This window comes from Heterodontus francisci, chromosome X (assembly GCF_036365525.1).
Source record: "Heterodontus francisci isolate sHetFra1 chromosome X, sHetFra1.hap1, whole genome shotgun sequence".
Taxonomy (NCBI): Eukaryota; Metazoa; Chordata; class Chondrichthyes; order Heterodontiformes; family Heterodontidae; genus Heterodontus; species Heterodontus francisci.
Genome location: NC_090421.1, coordinates 7,056,221 through 7,071,531, shown reverse-complemented (window position 1 = coordinate 7,071,531; position 15,311 = coordinate 7,056,221). Strand labels below are relative to the sequence as shown.

The window sequence follows — 15,311 nt, the reverse complement described above, 5'->3', positions numbered from 1 at the left end:
CTTGTGGAAATTGGCCCAATTGAATCATGATGAAAGCCTGAGGTAGATTGTCAGCAAATGTTACACTGGAATCTGGTTTGGGTTTTCTTGTAGACTTGACTCCGTATTCAGAGTCAATTCTTATAAATGATTTCCCTCCATCATTGTGGAGGGAAATGAATGAGCTCCTATAATAGAGAATGTTTTGATAAAGTGGATTGACGAGAAAGATTAGGTGGCTGTAGGTTGTGCAGTTTATTCTATCCGGCAAAATATGTCTTCAATATTTATAAAGGATATTGTATCTGTTATGGTGGGGTAATAAGTTAGAGTGTTGTTTTTCCTGTTTCTCCTAGCAATTAAAGCCCTTGGCCTGAAGTTTCTGCTCAGTTGCGTTGCTTTTTCTTTTCAGCGCAATTCACCTGAAATTAGCCAAACCAATGCAAAAGGTCAAGGAATTTCATCTGCAAGTCCTGTTCAGTGCAAATCAAGTTTCGCAATCGTTTGTGTAAGTTGAAAAAAAGTCACGTTAGAAGCCGGCCCCATCCACACAACTGGATAGGCTCCCGATCAAATTAATCACATGGTGAATTTCTGCTCGTTTGTGCCTGATTGTGGGCCTTTGAGGAGGCTTTTTAGGTACAAAGGACACTAATGGCACATTTTAGAAAGCTTTTAAATTGTTTTTAGTTTTTTTCTTTAGTCATTTTCAGTTATTGAAACTTGTGTTAATCACAGGTGGTGGACAAGGCACTGATTTTTTTTGTGATCATCCCATTTTCAGCTGTATTCATAAAGCTGGACCAGGTTGCCACTCTTAAATATATAAAGCACCATTTCTAATAATCACTTCCTAAAATGCTGCCCGTATGTGCTGGCTAATGGTAGATTAGTTTGGCGATACGCAAATGATTTGCGCGGAGACTTAAAGGGAAAGCATACTTAATACTCGTGCAATTTGCGCCCAGTTCACAATTGCACCCAAGGCAAAAACTCTTATTCAGTATTTTGAGTCTGACCTCACTAAGTGGAAAACGAATAGAATTAATAATTCACAAACAAAATGAAAGAGAACCTGCATGCAAATAAGCAAAGGACAGCTAGTATAGTCTTCGAAAGGGCAGGTCTTGCTTGACCTACTTCATGACATTTTTGAGGATGTGACATCCCATATTGATCGAGGGGATGTAAGCTGCACGATGCTTCAGCTTTCAGTGGCTGTAGCAACAGGCTATCCAAAAAGGGGAACAAGATAAATAAGATGTTAATCGTCATTCTTTGGAGCCATTTGATCTCTTTAAAGGGTGCTGGTAGTGATGCAGCCCAGTATAGCCAAAGTATCAGCTGTGTACATCACCATAAAATAAATCTGTATTCAAACTTAATGCTGACTGAACACTATCCACTGGCTCAAAGTTTCTTCCACACTGAATCTTCACACACTTGCAACTTGCCTTTTAATGCTAACTGGACAGTCACCAATGTTATGGGGAAGATTGAAGGCTGCTAACCCAGCGCTTTGATTTTAACCAGAAAAAAATTCCTGGTCTCCCAAGTCTCCCGAGGTACTCTTGCTTCCTGGTTTCTAGCATTACTGGGTTTCTTTTCCCACTGTAACTAGGGGTGCAGAGGCCAATTTGAAATGCGCCAATGCCACCTGGCTGAAATCAGTAAACACCAACCAGAGATCTAGAATCTTCTTTGTCTGAAGACTCGGCGATGCACTGGATAAACTTGCTGAGTGATCAGAGAAACACTTAAGTTGGGTTATATCTCCTATGGAGTGCTGCCTGACCCCCCACAAGGTAATGCAGTATCATAATCGGGGAATAAGTGTGAGGGTTAACTGCCATGCAACCCTTTGTAGTGCTGTGTTATACATCTGTAAAAGGATGAATGTCTCATTGAAGGTCGCAGAGTATGTAGCTCAGGCTAAAACTCCTAATTCAAATTTAAATCTAGTGGACGAAGGCAAGAGTGAAGGCTTGTCATATTTATTCTGATGATTTGAACTGCCCCGGGTGTCAATAAACTCCGATTTCAAGCAGCTACCACTCTGGTGCGAATAATTCTCATACTTCGGTAAGAAAGCAAAATTGCTCCAATTTACAAAAGTCTTGTTATTAGGATACCCCCTGGTGGGTTGGTCAGTCTGTATTTCGGTTTGAAAGTGGGTATAAGGGCAAATGCAATTGACTGGAAATGGGAGGTAATTGACCTCCTGTGCATTTCCAGCATTTCTAACAGCATCTTAAGAGAAAAGGTGGGTTAATGACAGCCTGGTGATCAATATAAACTTTTTGTCACTGAGGTGAGTTTAATTATCAGGCAATACCTGTAGCATGGTGCGAAGTGCCAGAGTCTGAGCAATGAAGCCAATTCAGACATGATGAAAAACCATTAATAGACCAAGTCATGAACAAAGGCAGGATATCCTCTTTGAACATTAAAGTACACTCTAGACAGTATCGTATCACATCACACCACACTCTGTTAAAACTCTAATCATGCCTCTATCACCTCCAGATTATTCTGATGCCCTCCTTGCTGCTTTCCATTCACCACCCTCTAAACCTCAGCTTGTCAAATTTGTGCATGAATTCTGTTGCACATTAAAACGACTCACCCATTGTCCTTTTTTTTTGTTTTCACTGACCTCCCTCTCCCTTGGTCACTTGAGCACTCCCCGCCCCCCAAATGCTGCCATTAAAGATTTATCTCAATCTTTGCAAATTCTTTATAAAATTTATCCCTCTTAATCGTTCATTTTCTCATGCCTATTTGTGATGCGCCTGGAACATTTTATTAGGGGTATGGTAGCCTAGTGGTTATGCTACTGGACTAGTAATCCAGAGGCCTGGACTAATCCAGAGACACATGTTCAAATCCCACCATGACAGCTGGGGAATTTAAATTCAGTTAAATAAATAAATCTGGAATAAAAAGCTAGTCTCAGTAATGGTGACCATGAAACTACTGGATTGTTAAAAACCCATCTGGTTCACTAATGTCCTATCAGGAAGGAAATCTGCTATGCTTACTTGCTGTGGCCTACATGTGACTCCAGACTCCACAGCAATGTGGTTGACTCTTAACTGCCCTCTGAAATGGCCTAATCAGTCACTCAGTTGTATCAACGCACTATGACCAGATATAATGAGCACCACAGACTGCAGTGGTTCAAGAAGGTGACTCACCACCTCTTTCTCAAGGGCAATTAGGGATGGACAATAAATGCTGACCGTCTCCACATCCTGTGAATGAAGGGGGAAAAAATGTTATTAACATAACAGTGCATATGATCGCACCCCCCAACACTTTGCCCTCATTTTTATGTGGAAACAGTTGACCTGCCAGCTCTGTTCTCAATGCATTCCTTGTGATGGGACCCAGCACAGACTAGAGAGGGAGAGAACTAAAGATGGTTTCTTGATGTCAACTCTGCTCTTCATTTTTTCCACTTCTCTTTCTCCCCGCACCGCCTCCCCTCCTGCTGTGGTAGTGAGTGCTCAAGACAGCAGGAGCTCATCTCCAACAATCCCTTCAGCAACTTTCATAGCACTGGTGACTTTGAAGGAGACCAAAGAAATCAGATCTGAGCCATATCTTGCCCTTGCTCAATGTACATGGTGTGCATTTCTAGCAAAGCTTACTGGAAGTGGAGAGCAATTAGGAACCTTTTTTCTTTGACCCCCTCCCTATCCCAAAGACCACCAAAATGGCAGTGCCTTTTCTGCATTTCACCTTGTGGTCTTTTATTTTTGAAGTTTCACACCTTGGTTCAAAATTCTTCACTGTCACTGGGTCAAAATCCTGGAACTCCCTTCCTAACAGCACTGTGGGTGTACCTGCACCCCAAGGACTGCAGTGGTTCAAGAAGGCAGCTCACCACCAACTTCCCAAGGGCAATTCGAGACGGACAATAAATGCTGGCCTAGCCAGCGACGCCCACATCCCATGAACGAATTTTTAAAAAAAAATTAACTCTCTTCTTTACACTGCACTTCTTGCAGATTAGAAATGTAAATCTTCACATTTGAACCTTCCAACCTCCTCTCGCCATCAGTTCATTTGCTGCTTAAACAGTTTGCTGCAAGATGCCCTTGGGTTTGTGCACAACAAGATAACTCAATCAACAATGCAATTCCTTTGTTACATTCTTGAGTGCATAGAAAACAGGTGCAGTTAGTGAAGCTATTTAAATCTCAGTTGAATTCAGCCAAAGCATATTTAAAAGCTCCTCTGTCGCAGGCAGCATTGGCTCAGTGGGTAGCATTCTCCGTTCTGAGGTGGAAAGTTATGGGTTCAAGTCTCGGTGCAGCACTCGCTCAATACTGTCAGAGGGGCAGTGCTGAGGGAGCACTGCGCTGTCGAGATGCCATCTTTTGGATGCGACATTAAACTGAGGCCACCTCTGAAGAGTTTTCCCTGGTGTTGTAGGCAATATTTATCCCTCAACCAATATCACTAACATAGATTAGCTGGTCATTATCACATTGCAATTTGTGAGATCTTGTTTTGTGCAAATTGGCTGCTGCGTTTCCTACATTACAACAGTGAGTACACTTCAAAAGTACTTCATTGACTGTAAAACGCTTTGGAACGTCTTGAGGTTGCGAATGGTGCTATGCAATTCAAGTTTTTTTCTTTGTCTCTTTCTTGCTCTTTCTCAGTAAGAGGGTTATAAAAATTACTTCGTTTAACATCTTGATCGCTGTAAGAAGGGTATACTCAGCCTTACACCAAAATAAATCTGGTGGAAGAGGTTCCCAAAGGCTTGTATTGTTCGTATCTTTCAGCAAGTCAGTATTGGTGAGTTTTAGTACACCTTGCCTTTTCTGCTGTATCCAACCTGTTTGAAATTGAATCTTAAATTCTATCCTGACATTTGCTTAACAATATGAGGTCCTTCCAAAAGGAATTGGTATCCTTGATTTCGATATTTTTATTGAGGATTTGTAGTAATTCTTATGTAAAAGGTAGGTTTTACATCAGTTTTAAATCCGTGCCTTATGGGTTGGGTTTATAACCGAAGAAAACAGAAATAATAACTTCCATCATAACTTTTGGCAGAAGAATGTCACGTGAGCAGAGGTGGGATAAGCATTCCAATGGCCTCTTAGGAAAGAAATTGGTGCACTGATCAGAGAGAATGTATAATACAGGCTTTCTCTAATGCTTCAAATCCAGATTGCCAGTGCATACTTTCTAGACCTGTATAATTTGGAATAAAGTCCCAGGCATATAATTGAGCACACAAAAGCATGGAATTAATTGGTTTTGGTAACTCAGGTTTGCGTCATTAGTAATGTTTCCTTTGCTGGGCTGAGCATTGTTCTTAAGGAACCTTACTGAATAGATGCCATCATAAGGTTGCAGTGTAGAACAGTTAGTTGTAGGTTCCCATCAAAATGAAGCTGTGTACCTTGGACATTACAGTGAATGAAATTACTGTAACATTGGGAATCTTCAACTATATCCTTAACCATATCTTGAAGTTAGTCATATTGTTTAAATTTTGTTTTGTAATCTTGATCGTGGACTACCATTTTTCCAGGGCTATCAGTTAAAGCTAATACATTCACAGTTAATGTTCTGCAGAACATTGAGTTTATGATAGACTTCCAATAAATGGCAAAGAATTGTCCTTTGAAATGCTATGGGCTTAAAATAACAAATGAAATCTAAGCTATACAAAACATGAAGTATCTTTACATTTGTCTGAAAGACAGTCAATTCCTTTCTTCCCCTTTTTAAAGATAAAATTTAACTTGATTTGGGTTACCTAATTTGCATGGGGCCATTTATCAGAGAGAGCAGATTAATGTTAGTAAATGTGCACAAGTCCCCAATATACTATAAATATAAATCACTTTATAAAAAGCTTGGTATTGCAAGTGGCAACTTTATTTTTGGAGGAGCCCTTTTATTTAAGGGAAAAGTGTTTTGAACCTGCAATATTTAGGCAAAGCAACTTATTAATAACTGGATAGGTATGAAAAATGAAAATGTAACTTGGTTTAGAATAGTTTCCTGTTTGGACCTGATTCAGAGGGTTTTAAGTGAGGAGCTATCCTTCATTGTGTTTACTTTGGTTAAAATCCTCCTACCAAAATTGTCCACCATGCCCTTTTTGCACTCTTTTTTTCCCTCCCCAAATGACTTTGAGCTGAGAGACAGAAGGATGCTCCTGAACCTTTGACCTTTTCATTGTCAACGTTGATTTTGAATGGCTGCCAGGTTTGCTGGTGTTAAGTGTGAGCAGATCTGATCCTTTAACTCAATTACTGAAAGTTAATAGTTCAACTGCTGCACTGAGGGCAGGACAGAAACCTGAGTCACCACTGGTTTGCAGACCTTGTGCTTTTTGGTTTAGAGTCCACTTCTGTACTACTGGGGCTGAAGGCCTCAGTACAGTAAAACACATTTCAACAACCAGCTGGGAGGAAACTGTGTACTGGGCTGACTGAGTGAGTGAGTTGCTCCCAATAGAGTTTATTGCAGTGTTTCTGTAGAACAGGATGCTGGGACCTGAGGATGTTTACTGCCCTACATCCTAGAACTGTGGAGCATCCTTCCCGCTTGTGTGTGACAATGTTCACTTACTTTCAAGCAGGAAAGACTGCACTTCTGTTTTTGTTCGGATCAGTGCTTTGAAGCCTGTTTTTACTTTTAGGTTTATAGGCTTTGAAGAAAGGACTTGCATATGTATATGCACATTTCACATGCTCCTGGAATCCCACAGCGGTTCAGAGTCAATAAATTTCTGTGTAGTCGCTGGAGTTTATGTAGGTAATCACAGCAACCAATTTACACCCACAGAAAGGACCCCCAAACAGCAAAGACGTCAATGACTAGTTAATTTATCTTGGTGATACTGTTTTGAGGGGGAAATGTGATCAGGATACTGGGGGAACTCCCTGCCCTTCAAATCATGGGATCATTAATGTCCACTTGAATGGTTTAAGAAAGATGGGAATCTTTTAAAAACAGGGTCTGCAAAACGTGAGAGTGAGAACTTGCACTTGTATAGCCACTTTTGAGACCTTTGGACATTCCCATATATGGTCACTTCTGTAATTCAGGGAGATGATTCTGGGGGTTCAGAGTTTTAAAATGTGAAACTTGCTGCTTCAAGCTGCTGGGTAATGTAAAAATTGAGCAGTGTTTTGAACCCCACTTTCACACTGACTAATGTTTAACGTTTTAATTTGTGTACTAGAGAATTGTGGGAATGAGCCCATGTTCTACACTGGGACTGTGTATATTTTAAATGTCATACAGTTAGAGATTTGCAATGATTTCAGTCACTTTTTTATTTAAGACTCCTAAGTTGTGCATGGTACTTGCAAATGAATATGGGGGCTTCTAACAGGCACTTTTCCTGGCAATTGAGCTCAGTCCCTCAATACCAGGAGCTGTGCCACTTTTACAACACCTTCTTGCATTTATATAGCACCCTTCATGTAGTAAAGCATCCCAAGGCATTCCAACAGTGTTATCAAACAAAATTTGACACCGAGCCACATAGCAATAATCGGACTATTGACCAAAAGCTTGGTCAGAGGTTTAAGGAGTGTTTTCAAGGAGGAGAGAGGGAGGGAGCGAATTCCAGAGTTTGGGGCCTAGGCAGCTAAAGGTGGGGTGAAAGGGAGTGGGGGATGCCTGTACATATCTCCCTTCACTTCCCATCCCTCCTCGCTGACACCAAAGATGGGCTGACAGCGACATGAAGTCCTGGAACAGAAATATTGTGCAATCAAACCAGGCAAATGGACAGGATCAACCCTGAGGGTATTGCATAGTTTTAGAAATGCAAACAGGCAATCTTACATATTTAAAAAAAAATCTGCAGTGAGCAGTTTGCATATAAATGCATACTTCTAGGCTTTAGAGATGTATTTTGGTGTGGGGGAGGGGTTACATTGACCTTGCAGTGTATTCTCAGAACCACAAACATCAGAAAATCTGTAGGTGGGAGGAGTTAACTGATTTGTCTAATATAGTGACTCTTTTACTTAATGCATCCTGTTGTCCTCCAGATGTATCTGAATTTTATAATTTAGAGCAGATCCTTGTGTGGGATGAGAGTTGTAGAGTTTTTTTTAAAATTCTGAGAATACAGTTTGTATTGTATTGTATTGAGAATACAATATATTTGTGGCAGTGACTTGCTCTTTGAGATACTGTTGCTGTGTACATATAATGCACAATTCCATTCAGTGATTAGCATGTTCACAAGGTTAATATCTTGGCTTTGGCAGTGATGTCAGTTTTTAACATTCTCTTTCAAAAGGGTCATTCAATCACATCAATTAGACACTTCATATAGTGTCATTTGCAGTTTTTCAAATGGTCTGTTTCCATTGTCTAATGCAAATCTGTAGAGATCTATAGCCACATTTGGCAATTAACCCAGGCATGTAATGTGGCTTTAATTTTGCTTAGTAGGAACCCTTTTTTTAGCACTAGTAGACAGTTGGAATACGATAAAGGCTCAATTGTTGCAAGAATTGCTCTGCTTTGGTTCAGTAAAATTGTTCAATATTTCTGTAAACTATGGAGACTGACTAAAACTCTCCCCTGCAGCCCATTAATCATTCAGCAACTAGAAGATGCAAAACTGACCAAATATTGTATGCCGAAGTTCTTCTGTCCATCTATTATGTTCTGCCCCTGAGGCAGGTCCTGATTCAAGTGTCACACATGAGGTAAAAACAAGAAATGCTGGATTCACTCAGCAGGTCTGGCAGCATCTGTGGAAAGAGAAGCAGAGTTAACGTTTCGGGTCAGTGACCCTTCTTCGGAACCCCGGAGTTCCGAAGAAGGGTCACTGACCCGAAACGTTAACTCTGCTTCTCTTTCCACAGATGCTGCCAGACCTGCTGAGTGAATCCAGCATTTCTTGTTTTTGTTTCAGATTTCCAGCATCCGCAGTATTTTGCTTTTATTTTAGTCACACATGAGGTTCCTGAGTCACTTACTAGAAGAGTAGCTGAGGTTTCCTGTTGCCTTCCTCACAGTTTTTTATCTTCGGAGTCCCGCCTTCTAGGTGGGTCCAAACAAGGCTAAAAAGCCGACCTACCCTTTACAATGGGGGTGGCACCTGCACCCATCGGACGCACGTGCCTGCCCACTGGATGTCATCCTAATACTCAGAGCCGGCACTCTGATCTCCACTTGCCAGTGCTGTCTGGAGTGGGGCCTGAACTTGAGCCTTCTGCTGCAGCTAGTTTTCTGCTGTGCCCTGGGCTAGGGAGAAAATTGGCCAAGGCTGTTGCCCTTGATCACTTCACATTAAACTTTCAATACAGGTGTTGGATGAGGACAGGATTGGATTTAGCTGTGAAGCTCTTTCTTTCCCTCCCCCCACCCCCCCCCCCCCCCCCCCACATATAAAAACTGAAATGAGATTGTCCAATGTTAGGGGATGTGACAAATACAAACTTTTTTTTTTTCTCTTTCTGAATGCTAGTGGCAAATTTAAGAGGAAACACAAATAGTCACAACCCCTCCATTTTCCACCCACACTCTGATCTTAATATGATTGGAGAAGTTGTGCATTGAGACGAGGTGCTTCCTTACAGTCAGAGGGGTAAATAATCTTTAACTTCTTTCTTACCAATTGGCTTGAATGACCTTGGTAGAGGTTGGGGAGCTGGTTCTTCTCTTGGCCAAGAGTGTGCATCTGTGACGTAAAGGCAACAATGAGTTTAGCACAATTTGTGGCCTGCTACAAACCCATCATATTTCTTCCTCCCAGCCCCAACCATACCCATGTAAACTTTGAGCTAGAATGCTGCGGAACTGAAAGAAGCCAACAAAGACTAGTTGGAGTTAACCAATCTTTAAAATAAGATTCTCCAGCCCTGATTTAACTTTTTTTGTGTGTATGCTGTCTTAAAGCATTTCAGAATGACACACAAAATAAAACTCTTCTTTTTTGGCCAAATGTTACTGATTGCTCTTCGATTTATTGCAGGAAGAACGGCAATGGGTCTGATAGAATATCTCCCTGTGTCATGTGTAGATGCCTGGAATATGGGTTATGTAGATGCCAGGTATCTGTTACAAAATACACGTGTGGCTTTTAGATGTCACTTGAGACCAGTGCATATTTGTGTCTATTCTTGGATCTTGCGTCAAGCTAATGCACCGTGTGATTTTCTATATTATTCGATGTGCAAAATAAGAAACTGCTCATTTAATCTGTGTGCACTCAATGCAAGAACATACTTTGTTTTGTGATCAGGTTTGGGTCGGCAGTGCAGGAGTCCTACCATTTTCAAACAGCTCGGCTTTCTATTTCTATTTTCCATCGGTTTTCTTTTCTTTTGCCTGCCCTTCCTCCTCTTTCTCCCCCCCCAACATAAAGTTGATGGCGAGTAGGACCATTTCCTTCCACATCTGTAAACACTCTCAACACTGAAGCCTTGGGCTGCGCCTGATTCAGGAGGGTCATTTGGTTAATTAAAAGAAATGCAAGAATTTTCCGTGAAACTTCCGTGACAGTATTTAACAAAATAGCCCATAGTTTTAATGTCTCTGTATTGTTTGGCCATATGTTCAGTTTTTGACATTGCGCAGGAACATTTCTGGGTAAAGGACCAAGATTACACATAATTAAATAAAGGGATTAACTCACTTGAATGAAAGGGGGGTCTTGTGTAATTCTGGGATTATAGGAACAGGAGGAGGCCGTTCAGCCCCTTGAGCCTGTTTTGTCATTCAGTTAGCTCAACTCCATTTACTCACCTTTGCTCCATATCCCTTAATACCACCCCAACAAAAATCTATCTATCTCAGTTTTCATGTTCTCTCCATTTTTGGTAAATTTATTATGCACGGATACCATTATTACGAGGCAATGTTTAGCATTCAGATAATCTAGAGTTTGAGGCACAATTTGTGGGTAAGGAGAGGGAACAAGAATGAAGATCTTTTAGACCAAAAGAAATGAATCCCTAAGTGGCAGTTTCTGTGCAAAATAACCCAGCAGCTCATGGAAATGAGTGCAATTTACATTCTATAGGAAACTGCAAAAGCCCAAAATAAATGATGTTGGGATTTGAGAATGTGACCTTTCCCTTGTTTGCTTTGTTGGGGGTGGTGGGAGGGGTGGGGGGGGGTGGTGTTGAAGAGTCCTGGGGGTATTTGCAGTGCTTCTGCTAAGATTTTAAAATGCAGTTGAGTTCTGGGATCATTCAGTTTTCCCTAGTTGTAGAATTGTATTCATAGCATGCTTCTGTGGAGCAGTGCGAGAATGGAGTTTGGGTGGATCTTGCAGCTCTGCATTCTTCAAATATACTTGTGGGTTGGGGAAGGGCAGTAAAGCAAGTAAAACATGAATGAAGAGTGTCAAATGTGCACAGCTTTGGTCTAGGAAAAAGACTTAACAGTCTGGATTTTTCAAAACTACTTCAACAAAATGGAGAGGTGATTATTAGAGTGTGTGCATATTTTCTCAGCACCCAAGAAACTGCTGTTGGAGATCTATGCTCCAAGCTGTCAAGGGACATGTCTTGTGCACTGTTTTTCCAAAAATAGTGGGGGAGAAATTCCTCCTGTTGTAATTTTAGTAGCAAAGTTTGAATGCAAAACATTTGAGGTATTTCAATCCCATTATGACTACTGCATCCACCACTCAACAGATTTCTCCCAATTGAAGTGGAGGATTTAAGACTGGATTTGTCCAGTAAGTGGATGAGTGAAAGAGGTGCTGTTTTCAGAGTTTTATTTGGGGAAACAAATATCACACCAAAAAGAAGTCCATCTTGTTTCCCCACCCCACCCCCTCCTGATGGAAGCTGTGGCAGCCGTCTGGTACTTATCCAAATGGCTATTCATATGTGAGACCTGACGATAAATGCTGCCAAGCAGTTCTCTCATGGGAAGGTACTGTAGCTGTTCTCTCATACTGCTCCAACAGGCGATATGGGTAATGATTTGAGAATGTGAACTCTTGTGTTGCCCAGCTGACTCAGTGCCGACCAAGGATCCAACCATAGAATTTCTACACTGGCTCAATTCTACCTCAGCAAGTCACGGGCGATGCTGGTCTTGTGCAGATTCTTTTGTCCTGTCCAAATGAATAGATACGTTTCACTTTGTGTACCTGGATTTTAACAGGTGATGATTGGAGAAGGGGTATTTATGAATATTCATGAGTGCCATGTGTCTGTTGTCTTATCCATGTGTTTCTGCTTTTAACTTTTTTCATGTTCTTTCTCCACAGATCTGTGCCCTACTGTTCACTGCTCTGTATATCCTCTCCTACCTGGTGATCACTCGGTTTAAGAAGAATGCAGACTTTGCAGCAGGTGACTTTTTAAAAACAAAAATAAAAGTTTATTGCAAGTTCTGAAATAATTTATACTGACTTGGTCTCGGATGACTGCTTTAAACCAAGGCTTTGGGTGGCATGTATAATTGTGTATTGATTTAAGACTGAGGATACTTCCAACGGTGGTACCACCAATAGATCGTTGATACTGTGCTGATATAGATAAATACTACAGCATGAGCCATTCAGTGCACCTTGTATCTTTTCATTTCCAATGTATACTGTAACTCTTTCTAAAGCCTAGTAGTAGGTTTAATGTGATACTTACAGGTGGGAAAACCCCCTGATTCTGGATGGGCTGTCACCAGGGCAATAGAGGTATCCTGAGCTTGTATTTTTCTTTTTTTTCTATTCTTTCTAGGCACACACCTACTTGTGTTCCATGCTTTCTTTTGTTTGGTTACAGTTTTGGTGTGGGACTTAAAGCCTGTTTCCTGTCTAGCCTGCCTGTTGGCAATGGTATGATGCATTAGATGGGGAGCAGGAGGATAATGGTTTTGAAAAGTAACTGAAGATGTTGTATCGATCACTGAGATTTCACATTAGAGTAGAACAGTGCGACACATTATATTTGTGCAGCACAGTTGCTGGTCAGGCTGTGCTGCTGCCATGGTAAAGTTGCCTGCTAATGCTTGGTAGATCGGTTCACACATGAAGAATGGACACATGGGTGAGGTGAAAAAGTGGTCCTGGTGCCTGCAGAACTATACCTTAGCAAGAATCAGTGCCTTCAAGAAGGCAGGGCTGGTGAATATTTGGTGGCTATGCCAAAGCCAGTATTGAAGTCTTTTGGAAGTACAAATGATCAAAACTCACCCACAGTTCCATTCAAAAGCAGTAAGATAATGTTCTAAGTAGCCACCTCCTGCTCTTTGGCCTCTTGTGCACCCCCAGCATTGGTGGCCATGCCTTCAGCTGCCTAGGCCCTAAGCTCTGGAATTCCCTCTGTAAACCCCTCTGCCTCGCTTTCCTTTGAGACACACTCCTTAAAACCTACCTCTTTGATCAAGCCACCAGCCGCTCATCCTAATATCTTCTCCTTTGACCCGGTGTCAATTTTAATCTAACTATGCTTCTGTGAAGCTCCTTGGGACATTTTCCTATGTTAAAGACGTAATATAAATGCAAGTTGCTGTAACAAGTACGTCTGAAAGGGTGGTGGCTGTGAGCCTGAGAACTCTGATGAGTGACTCAATGTTTAGATATGCAGGTTACATCTACAGTTTCAAAATTAGTATTTTGTTTCAAGTTCTCGTAAAGCTGCCAATCTAGTGGTGAAATGAAAGGTGATCTTTGTAAACCAATTTAAGTGGGCTGTGCTGAAATGTTAAAAGATTGCATGTATTTGAAATGCAGCATCTGTAATTCATTCCAAGTGTTTCATTGTGTTTTAAATTTCTCCTACCTTGCGGCATGGTGACCCACATGCAATAAAATCTCTGATTTAAAAACCAAATAGTGTCGTCAGTTAATGAAATTCAGAAGAAATGAGTCAGTTCTGAAATACATTAACTTGACTTTTATTTTATATATATATATGTATGTATGTATATATATATATGTGCAACGCTGAGTTATGAAGGTTACAGGGCCTCCTCACATCAAGAAAACGAAGTGAGTGACATAGATTCTCTTGCCAGTAGCATATTCTGTGTCTATGAACAAAAGTGGCCGAGTCCTCAGTTGCCGTGCAGTTGCCTTTGTCACTCTCGTCAATGCTGTTATCGTTTTAAAGTCTGGACAGCTCTCCCAAGGCAGAACCCTGCCCTCGGGGGAGAAAGGTTTTTTTCCATCAGGTTCATATTAAATGTTCAGGCTTGTTTTCATTCACAGGGCATGTTTCTATTATTGGGTTTGTTTGGAAGGCTCTTTAATTTATCTACCTGAGAGGCTGAACTGTAATAACCCCTCAGCAAGGTTAGGGTTTATGTGGAAAAACTGAAATACAAGTGTACATTTGAATACTAATTTCTGTGGCATTTCCCCCAAATCTCCATGTTTTTATTACCTGTCCATTGGAAGAGTTAAATTGAAGAAATGCTATCATTGAGAAATTTCCCACAGCAACAAATCATACAGTTACTTTGGGGAGTTTGGGTTGGAAAATGAAGAGCAAAGTTTCTGTACAGCAGAATATTGGCTGTTGCATTTCCGTTCACTATTGGTTTACATTCCTGCTGAATTGACCCCCCCCCCCATCAACTTTCTCTGCTTCTGTTGCGATTTATTTAGAAGCATGGTTTGGCAGGACCTTACCCGAGGGTCTATTCATCATCCCCAAGTCAAGAAGGCAATTGTAATGAAATTATTTGAGCACAGAAGACTCCACAACTGGGTCCTGTTGGTCTCGTTGAATGAGTATAACATTTTCTCTTGTTCTGCAAGGCCACATGTCATGCCCACTGCTACCCAGGATAATTTTAGCATAGATCAGGGATTGAATGCAACACCTTGTTGATCTGAACATCTTAGCGACACCCAGGTGCTTCATTTATCCACTTAATGGCAGAATCTTAGTTTTAATTAGACCACATGGTTTTACATGGAGTTATGTTTCGATGTGCACTGCTGTCTAAATCTGGATTTGCTATCCTCCACTGACTGAATTATTCCCTCCACTACCTTCCCTCGCCCATAGGCACTGAAGTTAATTATAGTGCCCCCTACTGCCCCTCTTGCTGAGGTCAACTAATTCCACACAGGCAAGGCATCAATCCTCGGGTTTGGTTGGTCTGTGTGGCTCAGCTACTGAAACTTCCAGAGCTGTTGGGGGCAGTGTCCTCCGACCTCTGATCGCATTAAGTTTCAGGACAAAAAATCTCTGCAACAATTCATTGTTGCACAGAATACGGACAACAGCTGCAGGGGCTATTTTTATTCAGTTTTTAATCTTATTTCAGTTATTCCAAGATTTCATACAGTACCCTACACTACATGTTACTTAACCGGATCTTGTACTGATGGATAGGCAATGACATCTGTGTGTGGC

At 41.2% G+C, this 15,311-nt stretch overlaps 1 protein-coding gene across 1 annotated transcript in view; it reads left to right on the top strand.

Annotated features, from left to right (window-relative positions):
• The window catches only part of lmbr1l (limb development membrane protein 1-like), a 63,730-nt gene that overhangs the window by 12,320 nt on the left and 36,099 nt on the right, over nucleotides 1-15,311 (top strand). Inside the window, exon 2 of the mRNA XM_068024876.1 lies at nucleotides 12,215-12,299. Coding sequence (XP_067880977.1) covers nucleotides 12,215-12,299 — 85 coding nt within the window. The remainder of the gene's footprint in view (nucleotides 1-12,214; nucleotides 12,300-15,311) is intronic.